The sequence below is a fragment of the Euprymna scolopes genome, chromosome 5 (assembly GCF_053919585.1).
Source record: "Euprymna scolopes isolate OS-2025 chromosome 5, ASM5391958v1, whole genome shotgun sequence".
Taxonomy (NCBI): Eukaryota; Metazoa; Mollusca; class Cephalopoda; order Sepiida; family Sepiolidae; genus Euprymna; species Euprymna scolopes.
The window spans coordinates 150,518,495-150,541,473 of NC_136486.1; the positions used below are offsets into that span (position 1 = coordinate 150,518,495).

Below are 22,979 nucleotides of genomic sequence, written 5' to 3' on the forward strand. Positions count from 1 at the left end.
AAGATTTTCTCCATATTTTTCCTTTCTTCTCCACGTGGTCCATATTCGGCGTCCTTTCAGATTTCGGATACATTATATATATATATTTTTTTTTAAATATTTGGTATCTACTTTCGGTAGTGACGATGACAACGTTGCCTGCCTTTGCTGGGGACGTCCGGGTTTGGTTTGCTCAACTCGAGTCTTATTTTGCGGCGAACAACGTGTCAGAGCAAACGAAGCTGCACATTTTATTCAGTGCCTTCCCCGCGTCATTGACTCCTGCGGTCAAGGACTTAATAACGGACACCCCGTTAAACTCCACTTACGATAGCATAAAACGGGAGGTGCTACTACGGACGTCCGTGTCGGCGGAAAAGCGTTTTCAAACGCTGGTCCATGACGAGCACTTAGGTGACCGCAGGCCGACGGAACTACTCCGTAGAATGAGGGAACTGGCAGAGGACGTCCCTCCTGACAGTGCCTTAATTAAGCAGCTCTTTTTCTCAAGGCTGCCGGCGCAGGTAAAGGCCATACTTGCGCCAATGTTTGAAAAACACACCGTCGATGTAGTAGCAGCATCGGCGGACAAGGTCATGGACTTTGTGAGGGGGCCTACCACCGCGGCGATTCCACAACAGCCTGCTGAGGTACCCGCAGGCACCGCAAATGTAAGACAGGATGCTACATCGGTGGCTATACTAACGGCCATCGAACGCCTCACTAGAGAGGTGAGCAAGCTCAATATGGGCAGGTCGCACTCACCCAGACGCCGCTACAAAAGCCGCTCATCTTCCCCGCACCACCGTCGCCGTGCAAACATGCCGGGACTATGTTTTTATCATGGTCGCTATGGCGCTGAAGCACGGAACTGTAAAATGCCCTGCACTTTTAACAACCAGGGAAACTAAATTGTGGAAAGACGAGCACGGCAAACTTTCCACAAAATGCAAATAACCGTGCCTATTTCGTCACTGACGTAAAATCTCAAGCACGTTGCTTGGTAGACACTGGCGCTGCTTGTAGTATATGGCCACTTAGGCTACTTAAAGAAAGGCCACCAGTGTCATTGATAACACTGCAAGCGGTGAACCATTCACCTATCCCCACGTACGGTCAAATTTCACGTTCTCTGGACTTGAATTTACGGAGAGACTTTACGTGGGTTTTCACTGTAGCAGATCTACCGTACCCCATACTAGGCGCGGATTTCTTGCATAATTTTAATTTAATGGTCGACATGCGCAGACGCCGGCTGATAGACGCTAGCACGGAACTTTCCGTCCCTGGCTCGTTATCTAATGCCCCATCTATCAGCCCGGTATTTTTCATTGCCGCTGCAAATGACCCATACCATGAGGTGCTACACTCCTACCCGGAGTTAACCAATTTAAATTTTGTGGTGAGCAAACCCACGCACACCACAAAACATCATATTGAGACCACAGGTGCTCCTGTGTTCTCACGCCCTCGTCGCCTTCCTGTGGATAAACTTAAAGCAGCGAAGGCAGAATTTAATCATATGCTACAGTTGGGAATTATACGCCCCTCGTCCAGTCCTTGGGCTTCCCCTCTGCATATGGTTCCAAAACGAGACGGAGATTGGCGTCCAACTGGGGACTATAGACGACTCAATGCCATGACGGTACCTGATCGTTACCCAATCCCGCATATTCAGGACTTTGCTTCCTCTCTGCATGGCTGTAAGACTTTCTCTAAGCTAGATCTGGTTAAGGCTTACCATCAGATCCCGGTGAATCCGGCCGACATACCCAAGACTGCGGTTACAACCCCATTTGGAGCGTTTGAATTTCTTACTATGCCTTTCGGCCTACGTAACGCTGCCAGTACTTTTCAGCGCTTTATGGATGAAGTAGTGCGTGATTTAGATTTCGTCTATAACTATATAGATGACATTCTCGTGGCTAGTGCCTCACCTGAGGAACACGTCACTCACCTCCGCCTACTTTTTGAACGGTTTCAGCAATACCAAGTGAGGATTAACCCTGGTAAATGCGTTTTCGGTGTTACGTCACTAGTTTTCCTGGGCCACATTATCAGCCCAGACGGTATATCTCCGTTGCCGGAAAAGGTGAAGGCTCTACAAGACCTTCAACCGCCCACTTCACTTCGCCAACTTAGGCACTTCCTTGGTCTGTTGAATTACTACAGACGCTTTATCCCACACTGTGCGGATCTCTTAGCTCCTCTTTCCGACCTGTTACGTAACAGGAAGAAGAAAAACGAGCAGATCTCACTTAATGAGATCCAACTTAGAGCATTTGCGGAAGTGAAAAATAAACTAGCGACGACATCTTTGCTGGCACATCCTGTACCCGATGCCCAGTTTTCACTGGTCGTTGATGCATCGGGCACAGCTGTAGGTGCAGTGCTGCAACAGCAGCACCAACAACAGTTACAACCTCTAGCATACTTTTCGCGACAGCTGAAACCGGCCGAACAACGTTACAGCACGTTTGGCCGCGAACTACTGGCAATGTACCTCGCAGTGAAACACTTCCAACATTCACTCGAGGGCCGACAATTTGTGATCTACACCGATCACCGTCCGCTTACATACGCACTGCGTGCTAAGCCGGACAAATATTCTCCCCGCGAAACACGTCATTTGGACTTTGTTTCGCAGTTTACTAGTGATATCCGACATATCGCGGGTGAGCAGAACGCAGCAGCAGACGCATTGTCTCGCCTGCCCATCAATTCTCTGTCCTCACCATCGGATATCGATTTGCAACAGATGGCCTTAGACCAGCCAAGTCTGGACACGTTGGATCCATCGTCACCTGAATTCGGGACTTGCAAATTCGCATATCTGCCCGTGCCTACTTCTGACACGCAGATCATCTGTGACACCTCAACGGATTCACCTCGACCATTCGTTCCAACGACCCACCGTAGAGTTGTTTTCGACACTCTACACAACCTGGCACACCCCGGACGCAAAGTCACAGTAAAGCTGATTACAGCTAGATTTTTCTGGCCTAACATGAGGCGTGACATCATTGCTTGGTCACATTCCTGTGTATCCTGCCAAAAATCAAAGGTGCACGAGCATATCCGCGCACCCCTTGGAACATTCAGCACCCCAGACGCTCGGTTTAGCCATGTTCACATTGACTTGGTTGGACCATGGCCGGTCAGTCAGGGATTCACTTATCTCCTGACCTGCATAGACCGTTTCACACGGTGGCCAGAAGCCATCCCACTTAGTGACATTTCGGCTGAATCTGTAGCGCGAGCCCTTATATCAGGCTGGATATCGCGCTACGGAGTTCCCACTACAATCACCACTGATCGTGGTGCACAATTCGAATCCCACCTATTCCGGGAACTGTCCAAGATCCTCGGGATCACTCGCATTCGGACAACAAGCTATCACCCTGCTTCAAATGGGATGATAGAACGCTTCCATCGCCAATTGAAAGCTGCATTACGCGCTTACCCTGATCAACAGCGATGGAGCGAGTACATACCGGTCATCCTTCTTGGCTGTCGGGCATCAATCAAGGAGGACCTGGGATATTCCGCAGCCGAACTGGTCTATGGAGCACCTCTATCGTTGCCAGGTCAGATGCTGACCCCGATAGAGGATATATCAACTGACACAGCTCTATATGTCAACAGACTACGAGCTTATCTCAGTAAGCTACCGCCGATGCACCCTAGGGAACAGACCATTAAATCTTTGGTTCCGAAGGACATAGCGACATGGACTCACGTGTTCCTTAGAAAGGACGCAGTAAAAGCCCCCCTAACTCCACCTTACACTGGCCCTTATCGCGTGCTTTCACGCACTGATAAAACTTTTATCCTAGACATTAGTGGTAAAAAAGAGACAGTATCGGTAGATAGGGTAAAAAGAGCCTTTCTGGACACATTAACACCTGAGCCACACATTCCTCCAACATACACACAGCATAATCATACACCTGAGGTAAATGTTCCACGTGAGAACAATTATGTGACCACTACACGTAGTGGTCGACGGGTACATTGGCCGAAGAGACTTTGCAAAACAGTGTATTTCTGTTGAAAAAGAACATTTTTTCTTCTCTCCTTTTTAGAACAGAACGTTTTGTGCAAATATTCCAACTTTTCACAGAAAAGTAAGAACATTTTTTTTTTTCTGCAAGAAAATAACCTAAAGAGACGGACATTTCTTATTGTATTTTTCTTTCTGCTATTTGTTATGCTACCTTTCTCTCTGTCGGCTTTCAGCCTAAGCAGGGGGTTATGTAGCAGACACAAATAGACCCCTTTTCTTCTCGCGCATTCGCTTCCTCTGAGTGAGTGATGAGGCGTTAAACTGTCCAATCTGAGGACTTGCACACGAATACAAATTAACCCCTAGGGACCAGACAGCTTCCGGTCCCAGAAGAAAACTCTCTCTTACGCTACCAGCCTTCGTCGGTGCTAGACGCCTGTTCTCTTCGCTGCTCCTACTAAAGGTATTGACGACAGCCGCGGGTTGTAACTACCTCGTAAGGCAGTGGAGACCCGACTCTACTTTCTTCCTTCAGTACGCTTTGCAAATAAACCTTTCCCTTGTTAAGTTGAAGAAGTTGTTTGTCATTGTTCATAGAATTGTGTTATTTTATTTTATTAGGGAAATTCCCTAAAGAACAATGCAAAGGTGTGACGGATAGACTCAAACTGATGCAACTTGAAATATAATGGTTGAACTAGTTATGTAGTTTCAGATTTATTGATCAAATTTATGTGCATATGTATAACCATACATATAAAACTGCATAGCTGGTTCTATAATTATATCTTTAGTTGCTTCAGCTTGAGTCTATCCGTCGCACCTTTGCATTGTTCTGCCTTCTATGAACATAAATTTATTTTTATATGCACATTAAACAATGCTTCAAACAAACATAAATTGTTTCTTATGAACAAATGTATACTTACATATTTAACAAGCTTAGAAATTTCACGCAGTACAACAATGTATAGCATGAAATGTAGAAAAGTGCTTCACACCTAGAATTTTCAAAGAAACAAATCTTCTCATCAAAAGGAAAAAAAAAACAACATTAAACGCTTTGGTTAAAAAAAGGTTTATCAGTTTTTCCTTTTGATAGTTGGATTCTTTTTTTTTTTTTTTTCAAAGTTCTTTAGGAAACTGGTGTGTGACATGGTTTTATACATACTATTAAATGCTGATTAATCATCCATATCAATGTTTTCTGAGGCAGTGTGCTGCATACTCATACTAGTTTAGAATATAATTTTTAATTTTACAAAAGATAATTTTCTTTGAAAAACCTATGTTGAAATAAATTCTCTATATTTTATACATTGTTGTACGACTTGAAATTATTAAACTTGTAAAACATGTAAATTTACATTCATTTTTTCAATTTCATTTAACTATAATAATGCTCTATAATATACATATTATTTCATTATAACATTAAAAACGCACATATAAAATATTTATTTCATAATATTTGAATTATATAGTGTTAAAAGTCCACGTATGCTTCTAGGATAGTGCTGGTGCTACCAGATCAGGCTGCCTATTGGCTTTCTGAGACGAAATGCACCTACATCGATTTTTGTTTTTGTTTTCTATTCTCTTTTGTAAAACTTAATTATGTTCTACAAAAATAAAAACAAAATCAACAGCCCCTCTCCTTTCTCCCCTCCTTTCTTTTTCCTGCCCTACTTCCCGGTCCTAGATATGACCTTAAACTATATCTGATGATAAGGCCCCAGTTTGCAGGCTTTGGGGAGCGTGGAGCCGCCCTTTAATTGCCATTTCTCTCAGGTCCACTCTGACCCAGAGTGGTAGTACCTGTTAGGGTCCCAACTATGGGTTAAATAAAAAACAAACCAAAAATAAAAAAAATAAAAAAAAATAAATAATAATAAATACATTCTATTAAAAAATTATTCTTCAAAATTTGATCAGATTACACTGGACCCTATCGGCAGGGCATCAGAATATGCCGACTACCCCCCTGCAGAGAGTAGAAGTCCCTCAATGGGGCTACCTGTTGGCTGTAGGTAGCGACCCGTAATACCCTTAGGACGGGATCCTGGTGGTTGAGAGATTTGGAGGTCAGGATTTAGTACCCCCCACTTCCCAACACACCACTTTGGCTCTTACTGGGCTAGACGGGCGGTCGGAGGGGCTTGATCCAACCAATCGGCTGGTCACGTCAAGCTCCACCATATATCGCCCACCCCATAAACTTATCATCAACACAATATGCCTATCCCTTCCCCACAAATAACATCTACTCCCTAATATATGGTGGAAAGCGGTGGCTGAGGGTCAATCGACGAAGTGAAATATCTATGACATGGCTGCAAACCCTTTAAATTACTTCATATCCCAAAGTAACATCAAAGGAAAACAGGTGCTCATAAATGATATCGCATAAATCGAGTATATCACCTTTGTATCCTTGTTGAGCCTGGGCGAATGGGTTTCGCCCCAGGCACTTCCCATATAGGGCTCCGAGGTGGGTGGGGAGCAAAGATGATGAAAAAACCAACCTTTTTGATTATGGCTTTTTTTACCCCCAAAAAAGAAACATCTCTGATGTTTCCGACATCTCAAGTTCAGAGGACGAACAGAATTGCTTAATCAATGAAAACACAATATTTCTAGTAATGGAAACACTTGAAAAAAATGAAATAAATAAAATTTCACCTTTTACAATGGAAAAAATTTTCTCAAAAAATAAAACCCAAAATGATAAAAAGACTGCAAAATTACACCATACTTATCAAATTGAAACAAAAAACAAGTTAAAGAAATCCTCAAATGGCAAACCTTTAACAATATCAAAATTAAAACTTATCCCCACCCATATCTAAACTCCTCAAAAGGAGCCATTAGATGCAGTGAACTATCAAATTGCTTGACTGAGGAAATTTTATCTAATCTAGCATCCCAAAGTGTTACAGATGTAAAAAGAATAAGAATAAAACGAATAGGAGAAACTATATTGATAAATGCATATATACTCTCCTTTGACTCCACAAACCCCCCCAAGTGAGATTAAAATCAGATACCTAAAAGTGAACGTTGAAAAATACATCCCAAACCCTCTAAGGTGCTAGAATTGTCAACAATTTGGACATCACCAATCCAAATGCACCAAATCACCAATATGTGTAAGATGTGGTGAAAACTCAAAACATAGTGACTGCAAAAAAGATCCCAAATGCTCAAACTGTAAGGAAAACCATTCAGCTGACTTCAAAGGATGCAAAACATGGCTAAAAGAAAAAGAAATAGCAGCAATAAAGTACACAAAAAATATAACCTTCCCGGAAGCCAGACAAATAAAATGACAGACCACAATAAAAAAAACTCAAACTATCATTCAATGGAACTGCCGAGGACTTAAGGCAAACATAAACGACTTACTACTGTTAATATCTAAACTACGACCTGCTATCATCTGCCTCCAGGAAACATTCCTTAAGACACATGATAACATCACTATAAAAAACTACACCCGATACAACTTTATACACAATACTGGACAGAGGGCCTCCGAAGGTGTATCGATTCTAGTTAGAAATGACATCCCTCAGAGCGAAATAACTCTAGACACCACATTACAAGCAATTGCTGTGAAAACCACTTTACATAAAACTATCAACATTTGCTCCATGTATATCCCACCACGTGACCCCATAAATGAAGCTGAAGTCAACAAAATAATAGAACAACTTCCTAAACCATACATCCTACTAGGAGACTTCAACAGCCACAACATCATATGGGGAAGCAATAAAACAGACATAAAAGGTAAAAAAACTAGAAAATATTATCAACAATAACAATCTGTCCCTCATGAACCAAAACTCCAATACATATCTCCACGCTGCCTCAGGTACATACTCAGCCATTGATTTGTCGTTATGCGACCCAGCCACATTAATGGACTACAGCTGGAAAGTGTATGATGACTCATGTGGTAGCGATCACTTTCCCATTATACTTGAAAACTCAATCCCGATTGAAGATAACCTCCCCAGATGGAAGCTAAATAAAGCAAATTGGGAGGAATATAAACCCCAATGCAATGCAAAACTAATAGACAAAGATGAACTGGAGAACTCTATGGAACACTTCACTGATACGTTGATGTCAGTAGCTGGGGAATGTATACCCAAAGGCTCCAAATCCAAAAAATATAAAAGACCTTGGTTTAATGAAGATTGCCAAAAAGCGGTAAGATTACATAAAGCTGCACTGCGAAAATTTAAAAGTCTTCCCACTACCCACAATCTAGACGAGTTCAAACAAAACCGAGCAAAAGCCCGTAGAACAATTAAGGAGGCCAAAAGAATGTCATGGAGAGTCTATATCAGCAAACTGAACTCTAACACCAAAACAAAACAAATCTGGAATATGGTTAGAAAGATAGCTGGTAAAAATCAACCAACACCGCTAAAACACCTGTCAAAAATAATACAAAAATAACCAGCAAAAAAGATATAGCAAATGTACTCGCAAAAACCTTCTCAAAAAACTTCTCTAGCAAAAATTATAAACCACAATTCAAAAAAATCAAACTAGATGCTGAAAGAAACAAACTAAACTTCAACTCAGACAATGTAGAAGACTACAACAAACCTTTCACCCTATCTGAATTAACCGACGCCATAAACAGTTCACACAACATTGCAACAGGGCCAGATGAGATCCACTACGAGTTCTTGAAACAACTACCTCAAAAATCCTTAATCTACCTCCAAAACATCTTCAATGACATTTGGATCAGGGATAAACTCCCTGACATATGGAAACAAGCAACAGTGATCCCCATCCCCAAACCTACCAACCCATAGCATTGACAAGTTGCGTATGCAAAACATTCGAAAGAATGCTAAACAAAAGATTAACCTGGTACCTTGAAGCAAATGGCCTGATAACAGACCTCCAAAGTGGATTTAGAAATAAAAGAAGCACCATTGACAACCTGGTACGCCTGGAAACTTTCATTAGGGGTACATAAAAAAAGAACACATAACGACCATCTTCTTTGATTTGGAAAAAGCCTATGAGACAACATGGAGATATGGCATTATGAAAGACCTGCACAATCTAGGTCTAAAGGGAAGACTACACAAATTAATAAAAGATTTTTTATCTGACAGGGACTTTAGGGTCCGTGTGGGATCGACCCTTTCTGACCTCGAAAACCAGGAGGAAGGGGTCCCACAAGGAAGCATACTATCAGTCACTTTATTTAATATAAAGATTAACAATATTACCAAATGCCTAAGTCTTGGAACCGACTGCTCCCTATATGTCGATGACTTCTTGACCTGTTATAGATAAAAAAATGTCCAAACAATAGAGCAACAGTTGCAGCTGAACTTAAACAAAATAAACCGGTGGGCCACAGAAAATGGTCTTAAATTTTCCGAGTCTAAAATGAAGTGCATGCACTTCTGTAATATTAAAATAATTCACAATGATCCAACCCTCAAACTCGATGGCAAAAAAGTTGATATTACTGATCAATATAAATACCTAGAGATCATTTTTGACAAAAAATTGAATTTTATTTCCCATCTGAGATATTTAAAGCAGAAATGCCACAAAGCACTGCAATTATTAAGAGTTATCGCTAACACAGACTGGGTAGCAGACCAACAAACGCTCCTAAAACTATGCAGGACTCTAATTCGTTCGAAACTGGACTATGGCTGTTTCATTTATGGATCAGCAAGGCCTTCCTACATAAATATCCTTGACCCCATTCACCATGAAGGACTAAGACTAATCTTGGGAGCATATAGAACATCCTCCAAAGAAAGCCTATATGCAGAAGCCCACGAAGCACCCCTAAAGTTCAGACGGGAAAAACTTGGCTTACAATACTACCTGAAACTAAAGTCTTGCCCAACAAACCCCACTTATCAATGTACCTTTGACCCCAAATATAGAAACCTATTTAACAGAAAAGAAAAAGCCATAAAAATCTTCGGACTTCGAATGGAAACCAGTATAGAGGAATTTCAAATTCCAATAACAAATATCCACCATTCTGTAATATCCGAAAACCCACCATGGACTGTGAGACAACCATATGTAATGCTGAACTTTAACAAAAATAAAAAATCAAAAACAAATCCTGCCATATTTCAAGAAGAACTTGAAAATATCAAGCTATGCTACTCTGACTATACATACATATACACAGATGGTGCGAAGGATAACGATAGAGTTGGATGTGCAGCTACCTACAACAATACAAAAATTAGCAAACGACTTCCGAATGAAACCTCTATATTTAGTGCTGAAACCAGAGCCATAGATTTAGCACTGGATATCATTGCTGAAGAAAACTCAGAAAAATTCATTATATTCTCTGACTCCTTATCCGTTTTAACAGCTATAAAAAATAGAAAACGAGAACCCCACAATTATCAAACTCCTAAACAAAATAAATCTCATTACCGACCAAAAGAAAATAATATTCACCTGGATCCCTAGCAACATGGAAATCAGGGGTAATAAAAGAGCCGATGCTATGGCTAAGGAGGCAACGAAGTTGAACCTTGATGGGTACAGGATCCCATACACGGATATTAGACTCCTGATCAACAGCCATATACTTGGGAAATGGCAAAGTCAATGGAATAAAAATACAAATAACAAATTATACAATATAAAACCCACACTTGGAGAGAGGAGGCAGGATTATCAAAAAACAAACAGAAAACAAAATGTCATTTTAACAAGACTTAGAATAGGTCACACACACTTAACCCATTCCTACCTTCTAAAAGGAGAAACTCAACCCCAATGCATTCCCTGTCAAGTACCACTTACTGAAAAACATCTACTAACTGAATGCACAGATCTTTCACAAATTAGGAAAAAAACACTATAAAGAAATAGATCTGCAATAATCTTCAAAGAGAACAACACCAGAAAAATCTTATCTTACATTAAAGAAATAGGACTCTTCCAAAAAATATAACCCACAAAAACCTTATATTCTGCAAAAGCATCCTGCAAGACAAAAATGATAAAATCCACTATAAAACAACCAAACCAAAAGCTACAAACTAACGATTGAAAATAAAAAGAGCTTCAAGAATAAGTCTCCTATAAAATAACTGGATACAACATCAAATACTATCTCCAAAATGACTAAATTCAGCATTGAATGGCCCAGAAGGGGTTGATAAGAAAAAACAAAAAAACAAAAAAAAAAACGGCATTAAATGACCCACAAAGGTTGATATGCTGATTAAATAACTCATCCATCCATCCATCTAGGATAGTGATTTAAATGATATGAGGGTTTTTTGAAACATGAAAAACGATGTTAGTTTTTGTATTTAATATTTTTATTGTTACTTTTTATATTTCAAGCAGACCTCCGCTCTTGGTCACAAAAAAGTATATATATACAGGGTGTCCACAAAGTCTGGCTACATTATGTAGCCAAACTTTGTGGAAGCATCCTGTAGATTATGTAGCCAGATTTTGTGGGCACCCTGTGTGTGTGTATATATATATATATATATATATATATATATATATATATATATATATATATATATTGTTTATGGAAAAATATGCTTATTCAATTATATGTCACCTTTTATTTATACCAATCCATTAATTTATGAAGCTGGATGTAACTAAAGAGCATATAAATGACAAGTCTATATTCGAAATTTCAAGATGTCCATTTTTTTTTTTTTTTAGTCTTTTTTACACGGTGATCACCACTTATCAAGGCCCGGAAGCCACTCAGGGATAAGGTTTATTGCAAGTACATTACGTTAGTGTGGAGATTTGATGAAGTGTTTACTTAAGGGGGCGGTTCATTAGGAATTTGTTAACGTTTTATGTTTTTAAGCATGTTAAAATGTTCAATTCTTGACAGCACCTGTTTCGTAGCATAGAATCATTCATGTCATTATGTAAATTTTAAAAACTTATTCCACCCTTACTCATCAGAAATAAAGGAACTCATCAACTTTTAATTTTCTAAGCCTATTCACTGTATTCATACGCATATTTAGAAAACAACAATTACTTATTTCAAAAACTTTTGCCTTTTTCATCACAGTGACATAAGAACTAATTCCTTTTTAAATTTATTTTTCTCTTGTGTCTGTGTTTAGTCTCAAGCTCCTGGTTCATCTGTGATAATCATTGGCACTCATTTGGACATTCTGAAAAACCGTGCCACGCGCCACAGTTTCCCAAAAGACTTTGAAGAAGCAATGATGAAATTGATCAGTGAACGTTACATGGTGCCAGAGCCGGATAAATGTGGCCTTCCCAACGTTATTGATGCTTGGAATGTGAGTAACATCACGGGAAACAATGTCAAAAAGTTGTTGCAGCGAATCTACGACCAGGCGTTTGCTCTACGACATCCACGTAAGTTTTAAAATAACAAATAATTTTAATATAACATTTTGGTGGTGGATCTGTTAAAATTAATGGATCTGATAAAATTAATGGATCTGTTAAAATTAATGAATCTGATAAAATTAATGGATCTGTTAAAATTAATGAGGGTTAGAAATGTTAAACATTAGCTTACAAACTGTAATCTGAACAAAGTTGTCAATCATTTCAGCAAAAAAAATATGAATTTCATCTTGCAGGCTAAACTACTGATGTACTAACTGTAATATCAGATATGATCAATGCATCTCTTGATGATTTTGTTCCCAGAGCAATAGTCTTCGATGTATTGAGCAAAAATGAACATTTTTTTAATTAAAATAAAATTAAGAAAATGTGTTTTTTTTTTTTTTTAAGGCACATATTCCAATAACTGTTCCAAACTATTTAGAAATTTTTAAAGTCAGACAATTTCAATTTTTCTTATAATGGCAAGTTTCATTCATTTCAGAATTTCACTAATTTAATTTTAATTCAATAAATGTTCAAATAATTAATGTTTTATTTTGCATTACTTTTTTTTTTAACTAAATGTTATGTGGACTTTGACATTGCTATGTAATATATAACAGTTTTTGCATTAGAGATTTCATTTATAATCAAGATTTCACTGATTCTGTTTTTTCTAATTTGGAATATATGATACATCATCATATTTGATTTCATGTCTGTTGTACAAACTAGTATGAACATGCGCGTGTGTGTTCACTACACAGGTCGGGAGGGGGACGGTGGTCTAGTGGTTAACGACATGGACTAACAACATGAGTGTGCCAAGTTTGTTCCAGAAAAATCACTTTCACTCAGGATGTTGGCAACCTTCATGTAGTCCTTCTCGTAATCCCTGATGTCTTTCTAGAAAGAATTCTGACTGTAAAAATATCTGGGAAACCAATGCCAATAATAAAATCTTTAAATTCATACAATATGATTCTGATGAGTACACAGGCCGTGATCGTCCTAGTCATTGTGCTGGTCCAAAGTTATTGTTCAATCTAATTACTGTTACAACAAATGAATTCTCTCCCCAAAACAAAACTACAATTTCAATTTTAAAACAAATAACAGGTTTTTATTTTGGGGGGAAGTTATAAGTGGTACTCATTTTCCTAAGTCAAATAGCTGACCAAACCGAAACCTAGAAATCCTATTAAGTCTTTCAACTAAGAGCCCCAAGAGCTCATCTTGCACAGAGAGGCACATTGGACTAATTGGCCACGAGCTCTCAGAAAAACCAACTGCCTTGTCCAGTGTCCAACTCCAATTGCCTCTGTCATCTCTAGTGGGCTGGCTCTAACTGCCTCCCTTTCCTATCTTCTCAGCTCTTCAGCCCTGACCAGAAATCTTAGATTCTGACCTTAATCAGTGGTTATCATTCAACCACCCAGAAGTAAACTACTGTTTTGACTCTTGGCTGTGTATCTGTTGATATCTTATATGCTTTTATACAGAGTGATGTAATTCTCAGTTGATTAACTGTGTTTAACTGTGTCAGATATATATACTTGAGAGTCAGAACAATGATAAGAATATTCTGTAGTCATAGCCCTATTCATAATATTGAATCATTCTTGAATTTTATAATACTACTATTACTACTATGTGATATATTAGTTTTTTTTATACAATAGCATAACATTATTCTATTCTTATTGAACTTGAAATGTGGCTAGCATGAAAGCAATATTTGTCTTTTATGCTCATCAAGTTTAAAAGAAAAAACACTCTGGTTGTTGAAGTTTGTGTACTTTGAATCAGATTCTTGCATGTCACAATGCATGACTTGTTTTTTGTTTGTATTTGCTGACACAATGGTTCTAAAATGTTTCCCCTCATTTTTCAGGAAGTAAACGCACACTTCTGCTGAAACAGAAAATCCCAAAGAAATATTTATACCTTCAGGAAATCATTCAAGAAATTGCTGAAGAAAGGAAAGCCAGGGGTGAAGATCCAGTTCTTAGCAGAGAGCTTTATAAGTAAGTCTCTTTCTATTTACATATTTTCTTTATTAGAAATTTTACAGTGGCTTTTTTCATTAAAATTAAATTTTCAATCCTTAAAAATAAACTTATATTATGGCCCGGGTAGAGAGGTGAGTGACCAACATTTGAACTACTGACAATGTTATGGAAATAACAAAGTGTTTTCATAACGGAAGAATGTTTAGAAATAAGACTGGAATTTAATGTCTGCCTACAAATACAGAATAGGAACTCCGAACCACCATGAATTAGTTGTTGTTCTTATAACTGGAAAAAAAACACCTAACAGCTAGCTATGAGATCCCGATATACATTTTACCTCCATGACGACTACCTCTGTCTAACCTGCATGCCAAGAAAAAAATAAAAATAAATAAAAAAATAACTATGTCTCCTCCTAGATAGTTTTGCAACGATTAATACGAGACTGAACCGATACTCCTTGTTATGCTAAATGTCCATGACTCTTACTTGAAAGCTGAAATTATCTTCCCTCAATAATAGAAACACACTTTATACCTACAACTTCAACTTTATTCGTATCTACTGAAAACCTGCCCATATATCTATTTACCTAATTATACATGATTCGAAACTTACTGTTTTATCCGTACTATATTGCACTCAGATCTCAACCCTCCTGTCATCTAAAATATAGTTTGGGCACAACTCATACTTCAATTCTTAATACCTACTCATACTGTAACGTCATCATAGATCTAAGCTAACATGAATAAAATTAAAAAATATGAAGGGAAAGCCTCAAACCACATTATCTCCTTTCTAACAAGCCTTCTTACAATCTTAGGAGTGTAACTATTCAGCAGATATATAACCTTTACAAACTAACCCAGTAACATTAACTAACCACGCGGGGTCGCAGAAATATCTGGATTAGAACCCAGGCGCGGAGCAAACCCTCTCAGTGCTGATGGACCCAGTAGATCTTCCCAGATCATCTGTCTAGGAGAAGGTAAACTCTGAAACTAAACCAAAGGGGAGGGAGGCCTCTTCAGTCTTGGATGACAACCTTCCTAGAACTGGTGACTCAAACAAATTACCAGTTTGCAAACCTAAACTGCTTAAGGAGTAGATAGGCTCTGTCTATCGCCCGGCTTCCATACTCCTTCTTTGCCTATTAGTCAGGTGCAGAGATGCTATCACAATGATTCGACAGAAACACTCAGTAGTAGATCTTGTTTCTTGTCTAGGGCAATGAACGCCGTTTTCCCCACTCCTGACACACTCCACCCCTAAAACTGGATACTTGAGAGTGCTTGAGTACCATATATGCTTCAGCAATTAGATTGGGTTGACCTTCCTCTGATGGGTTGAGGATACCGGATTGACAGTTCCTGGCTGCTGTTTCCAACTCATAGTACAGGAGCCCTAACTCTTTGGTAGCACTTGGAGCGGCTTCTCCATCAACAATTGTAAAATATTGGGATGTTTGTAGTGCCATGTCGCGCATGGAAAGGGACCCTGCACTCATCCCAGGTAGGCTTTCCTGAGGCCACAATCCTAATTGAAGAAAGGTCAGCTGATGGTCTACTTGTGATGCATATCTGATGCTCTGCATAACGTTTTGTTCAGATCCCCCTTACCTAAACTGAAACTCTTAAAAAAATATGACGACAGTACAATCTAAAAATAAGCTTAAACCGGCTTAGGGTCAAACAAATCCAACTTGCCTCCTCCCTGGAGGCTTGCATTCACAAATATCCGTGGGTTTAGAACTAATTTAGCTGATGTTGAAGCATTTCTCCTAACAAATACTCTGGATATCTTAGCGCTAAGTGAGACTAACCTACACTCCTCCATCCCCTCTATGATCTTAAACTATATTCGATGGTGAGGCCCCAGCTTGTGGGTTTTGGAGAGTGTGGAGCCACCCTTTAATTGCCATTGCTCCCAGGTCCACTCTGACCCAGAGTGGTAGTACCTGTTAGGATCCCAACTATGGGTTGAATAGAAACTGACTTGAAAAAAACCCAAAAAACAAATATATTCTATTAAAAAACTTTTCTTCAAAATCACTGAATTCGGCATTAGATAACCTGAAAAGGGTTGATATGCTGTAAAACAAAAACAACCAACCAACCAATCCATCCCCTCTAACCATTTTAATATGCCTTGATATCTCCCACTCTACCATGAGGACTCTGACAGACACATGCATGGACTTGGAGTTTACATTCGTAATACCCTTCCCTTGACTAGAGAAACAAACCTAGAATCGGATGATCAAGCCTTTATGTGCTTTAGACTAAACATACAACATAACATAAACTTGCAACACAACATTAGCTACTTTTACTCTCTCTACCGCTCTCCCTTGACTCAGGACTGCACCATAATAAACAAAGTCTCTGACAGCATAGACACAGCACTCTCCCTCGACACTAGCACACAAGTACATGTATTTGGTGATTTTAATGTCCACCACAAAAACTGGCTTGGATTCTCTACTCACACAGATCTAGCGGGCAGCTCAACACGTAGCTTTGCTATATCTCATTCCCTATCACAAATTGTTACATTTCCAACCCGTTTCCTTGACCAGGAAGAACAACATGCATCACTTCTAGATCTGTTTTTGACCACAGTTCCCGCTGATTGTATAACGAATGCTGACAGCCCACTTGGGAACGCTGATCATGCAGTGATAATGGTTGAAATCGCCCTAAACTCTAGAGCCAAAACTGAAGAGCCAGTGCTCAAAACAATGAGATATTATAAAAAGGCTGATTGGGAAGCCATCAGAGATCTTATCAGAGATGCCCCATGGGGAAATATTTTTTCTCTTCCTGCTGAACAGTGTGCAAACGAGACCACTAAGTGGTTCCAAACTGCAATCGAAGCGCATGTTCCCATGCAGAAATTTTATAGCAAGCCCCACTCTCCCCAATGGTTTACTTCGACTTGTGCTACTGCCATTGCTGAAAGGCAGCCTGCATACCGCAGATTTAACATAAGTCCAGTTCAAACAGACAGAACTACATAGAAGCTAGAAGTAACGTTAAGAAAGAAATAGCGACAGCTAAGAGTAAATTTACTGAAACCACTAAAAAACCTATCGAAGCACAAAAACTAGGAACTCGTGATTTCTGGAAAATCTACAACAGTGTAGTAAATAATAGGCAATCAACAATTCCCCCACTAACCAAAAATCACGAGGTTGTTTGCTCAGCAACCGAGAAGGCTAACATGCTTGCCAGTCGGTTTGCCTCAAACTCCACACTGGACCCTTCCAACCATCCCTTACTTGAATTTCCTATGCGGATAGACGCCACGCTAGAAGATCTGAAAATAACCCCTGCTCAGGTGCATGCTTTCATAAAAAACTTGACACTTCAAAAGCATGTGGACCCGATCTCATCCCAGCTGTGCTATTAAAAAAGTGCTCAGCCAAAGTAGCTCCAGTTCTCTCTAAACTCTACAACAAATGCCTTAATGAATCTTGCTTTCCGGGCTGTTGGAAAATTGCTTCTGTGGTACCAGTATTCAAGAATTCTGGCGAAAGAACTGACCCATTAAATTATCGCCCCATTAGCCTCCTCCCACTTTTTGCCAAAATATCTGAGACCTTAATTAACCATGCTCTAGTCCATCACCTTACAGATGCTAAACTTCTGACTGACCAACAATATGGATTTAGACAAGCCCATTCCACAGCAGACATCCTAACTGTAATCTCTGAATGTATATACCATTCACTGAACAAAGCGGGGGAGGGCAGAGCGGTAGCTCTAGATATATCTAAGGCTTTTGACAGGGTATGGCATGAGGGTCTCCTTAGGAAAATTAGATCATACGGTATCCCTGGTAGAATACTTAAAATAATTAAATCCTTCTTAGATAAGAGAAAAATCCAGGTTGTTCTCGACGGTCGTACATCGAAACAATATGATATAAATGCGGGAGTGCCCCAAGAATCTATCCTTGGACCTCTACTGTTCCTGATATTGATAAATGACCTCCCTGACAAAATTGCCTCTAAGATGGGTATATATGCTGATGACACCACACTCTATAACAGGCATGACAGGAAAACAAATGAACACATATCTAAAGAAATGGCAGAAACACTAGAGGATGATCTCCAATCTGTAGTGGAATGGGGACAAAAATGGATGGTCACGTTCAATGCCGCCAAGACTAAACTAGTTTCATTCAATAATTACAAGAAACCTTCTCTACCACCTATAGCAATGGCCAACGACTCTTTATCTGAGAGTACATCTTTCAAACTCCTTGGCCTAACGTTTACAGAAAACATGAGTTGGAACAATTACATTGAAGGCATTGCCAGGGCCACTGCAAGGAAGGTGGGCTCTCTCTACCGTGCTAGAAAACTACTAACACCCGAAAGTATCCTGTACCTCTATAAGGCCACCATTCGCCCATGTATGGAGTATTGCTGTCATATTTGGGCTGGTGCATCTGCTACTAGTCTCTCGCTCCTTGACAAGGTTCAAAAGAGAGTTGCAAATCTGATAGGCCTTGAACTGGCATCTAAGCTTCAGCCTTAGTCCCATTGACGAAACGTTGCATCCCTCTGCCTGTACAAGTATTTTAATAGTGAATGCTCTGACGAACTGCAAGCACTTGTGCTCCCACGACGTGAACACCCTCGACAAACCCAACAGGCTGCTAAATCCCACCCCCACACTGTAGATATCACTAGATGTAAAAGATCTTTCTACTCCAATAGTTTCTTCCCCAGAACCGCAAGACTTCGGAATTCCATTCCAGGTCCCTGCTTCCCCAACTGTACTGACGTGCAGAAGTTCAACGTGAACGTACATCTTGCTGCCCAAATCCCTACATAGTACCCCAGTAGTTGTTGCCCCTGATAGTAGCTTCCTACACCAAAGTGGCAATTGGCCTTGTTTAGGGTGAAAATGTAGTAAAAAAAAAAAAATTAAGCCAGAAATATGTAAAACAAAATGTTTAGAAGGATGTTTAATAAATAGGATTGGAATGTTTGGTTTTAATAAACAAAGATACGTGTCAAAAGATCAGGTAAGGATCTTTGGTTATGTAGATACATGATGTAACGAGTTTCTAGATACTTTAGAAAGTCCGAATCGGTGGTCGAGAGAAACAGTCGAGAGACAGGATTGCATCCAGCAGCAATAATTAAGATATAGACAGGACTGTATCAGTGTTCAACCTTTCTAAGATGGGAACAACATTCTAGAGTAAAGTTTGCCGAAAAAACCCAAGGCTTGTTGTTTGTGGTAGAATTTTTGTTGCAGCTTTCCGTCCAACAAGATCAAAGATGGGCTAAGTGTGTTCCTTAATTGGCCAAATGTTGTAACCCCATAGAGTGGTATTCATTCCTTTTGTTGAAGATATGTCTTCTTTTGTCTGGCAAAAGACAAAGATGTACATTTCGTCACTTATTTGTTGTTATGTGAACATACACCAGATAAGTTTTTTTTTTTTTTTTTTTTTACACAGGCATCACCACATTATTAAGGCCAAGAGGCCACACAAGGATAAGGGTTAAAGAGTGTACAGTAGAAATTGGACAATATAGTAATCATTAGTAATGAAGATTCGGTAAATTTGATAACTTATATGGAACGGCTCATCAAGAACTTATTTACGTTAGACTTGAACACAACCAGTTGTTTTGTGACATTTTGAAAACTAAGCAATCACACGTATGAGGAACACGTGCACATTCAATATGACACTCGTTACATACACGTGTATATATTTAAAGAACATACACACACCTTCACGAGAATACAATATTCTTTTTTTTAGTTGTTTGTTGTAGATTTTATTCTTTTCTTTCTGTTCTTTGTTTTAGATTATTGAATTCAACTTAAATTCACTTTAAATTTTAACAGAAAAGAATTGTAACCATGCAATAAAAAATATTCCATTTAATCAAAAAAAAACATTAGTTCAATTTGTACAGCTGGATTCTATTGTTGGTTTTACAGCTTTTTCTTCTACAGACTTAGTTGAATAATTTTCTTAGCTACAAATTATATAAATATATTAGATTCTTTGAACTACTGTTCTGATCTTGAGTGTTATTTTCAATATAACCTTTGACTTTCTTCAGGTATATCTTGTTGAACCCTGGAATATTTCTGTTGAACTCTGAAATCTGTACGGAATTACAAACAGAACCCTTTATTTAATCCACGAGGGCAACATGCTCTCATTCTGTCAGTAATGACTGGGTAGAAATCCTAAACGATTTGCAATTGTATTTTGAGTGTCACCCACACTGAGGCTTGAGCCTTCAACCTTCAGGAGAGTGTAACATACAACTGAATTTTGCTAATTATGTTATCCACTATGCCACGGATCTTTGTGGGAGAATTAAAAAAAATATAAATAATTAATCTTCATCTAAAAAATTCAGTAACATAATAGACATTTTGTCTATCACTATTTTTCTGTCAGTTAAAATTTCTGTAAACATAATAAGTTCATAACAGAATTTGTCTCATGTCAAAATATCTTAACTTTTAGAAATGGAGACTATTGCATTAATACTAAATAATAAATTCCCTACAAAATGAAACTGACTGAAGAAGAGAGATAAACAATAGAACCTGATATTCATACATGAATGGGAGCCGCTGCTGCCAATTTTGTTTAGCAAATGATAACCAAATAATCTTCCACTTTATAATAAAAACCAGTATCTTTGGTTTCTGGTCTAGATTCTTACATCTTCTCTCTGCCTGGGTAATACAAGTGTGTCAGAGAACCCGGACAACAACCACCTAGCAAGACAGTTGAGCTTTCAGGTTCACAGGTCTTCGATAATGGAATCATAATTCTTGCATGGCTTTGCACAGGACCATGATGCATGTGCCACCATGACTTTGCATGTGGTGTAGGCTAGAGAAGCTGATCATTGCAACAACAACAGAAAGTATTTAGTGAGGTGAATTAGAAATAAAGTGAAAAAAAGTGGGTTTTTTTTTTTTTTTTTTTTTTGTATTTTAATTTAAGAATTAAAATTTTTGTTTAGAAAATTTTAATTTTTAGCCGAGTGACCTCTTGACAATAACACAACAAAAAAAGTGATGCTAATGATGGTTATCGAACTTCACCATCAATCTACATATCATGAATTGAACCATTTCATTTTTTATCAGCCAATTTCATTTTTTCATGTTTTAGCTGTTAGTGGAACATTTTTTAAATCAACATTCATAAAACAGATAACTTCATTAATTTATGAGACTAACATAGGAATTACATTATTTAGCCACCACCTGGAGATAAGGCTTATAAATTATATTAAATATTTTCATGTATAGGTAAAGACAACCATGATATTTCTGATAATACTATTATTAATAATGACAATGTTCTGATCCCATCTGGCACCGATTGAAATGAATGGCTCTTGTCTTGGGGAGGCCTCATGTTTTGACAAGCTTCTGGACTTGACCTTTACTCCTGATCTTAAATGGAACACGTACATCAAATCTGTTGCAAGGCCGCTGGAAAAATGGTGGGATCCTTCTATCGATCCAGTAAATATCTCACTGCTGATGCGATTCTCTATCTATATAAGAGCCAGGTACGTCCAAGGATGGAGTACTGTTGCCACATCTGGGCAGGATAAAGGACTTGTCCTGCCTTGATAGAGTTCAAAATAGACTTTGTAGCCTCGTGGGAGATGTCCTTTTCTCTTCCCTGCAACCCCCATCTCACAGAAGAGATGTTGCAAGTTTGTCTCTGCTTCATCGTTATTTTCATGGCAAGTGCTCGACTGAGCTTCAATCTATGGTCCCCCCCCCTCGCCAAACTTTCACAAGAAACACTCATCTAGTTGAAAACGCTATCAATAATTCCCCCCACTCTTTATCTGTGCCTAAATCTAAATGTAGATTCCATGAATAAAGCTTCTTTCTTAGAACTGCACACCTGTGAAACTCTGTTCTGTTTTCCTGCTTTCCAGCTGACTACAATTTGATGGTCTTCAAGTCCAACGTAAACAAGTTCTTGATGAGCCGTTCCACTTAAGTTAACAAATTTACTGAATTTCCATTACTAACGATTACTATATTGTCCAATTGACTACTGTACACTCTTAACCCTTATCCTCGAGTGGTCTCTGGGCCTTGATAAGTAGTTATACCTATGTAAAAAAAACAAAAAACATTGATCCAAAATGCATTAAGTGCTACAAGATCAGGCTGTCTGAAGATACCGTCTTCCTGACCTAAAGTGCACCAAACAATAATGCTATTGTTTTTCTCCCTTCCTTTTGCAAAACACAATCATGTTCTGCAAAATCAAAAACAAAATCAACAATTTTTCTCTACAAAACAACCAAACCAAACATGAATAAATATTTGAAGATATAAAGAACCTGAAGCATAGAAACTTTAACTAAAAAGATTGAATTTGGCATTATATAATCTGAAAAAAAAAAAAGGTTGATATGCCATAAAACAATACAATTAATCAAACCAAAAGGACAAATCATTCTGAGATTTCTTGAGTTGATATTAAATGTTTTCAGTTCACCTGTAAATGTAAATACAATTATTTTAGAAATTTCAAGCCAAGATTTATAAAAAGATTAA

The 22,979-nt window shown here is 38.6% G+C and overlaps 1 protein-coding gene across 1 annotated transcript in view; it reads left to right on the top strand.

Moving 5' to 3' along the window:
* Window positions 1-22,979, top strand: part of LOC145277020 (leucine-rich repeat serine/threonine-protein kinase 1-like) — a 611,216-nt gene that overhangs the window by 161,938 nt on the left and 426,299 nt on the right. Inside the window, exons 16-17 of the mRNA XM_080128624.1 lie at window positions 12,127-12,388; window positions 14,262-14,394. Of these exons, the coding sequence (XP_079984750.1) occupies window positions 12,127-12,388; window positions 14,262-14,394 (395 nt within the window). The remainder of the gene's footprint in view (window positions 1-12,126; window positions 12,389-14,261; window positions 14,395-22,979) is intronic.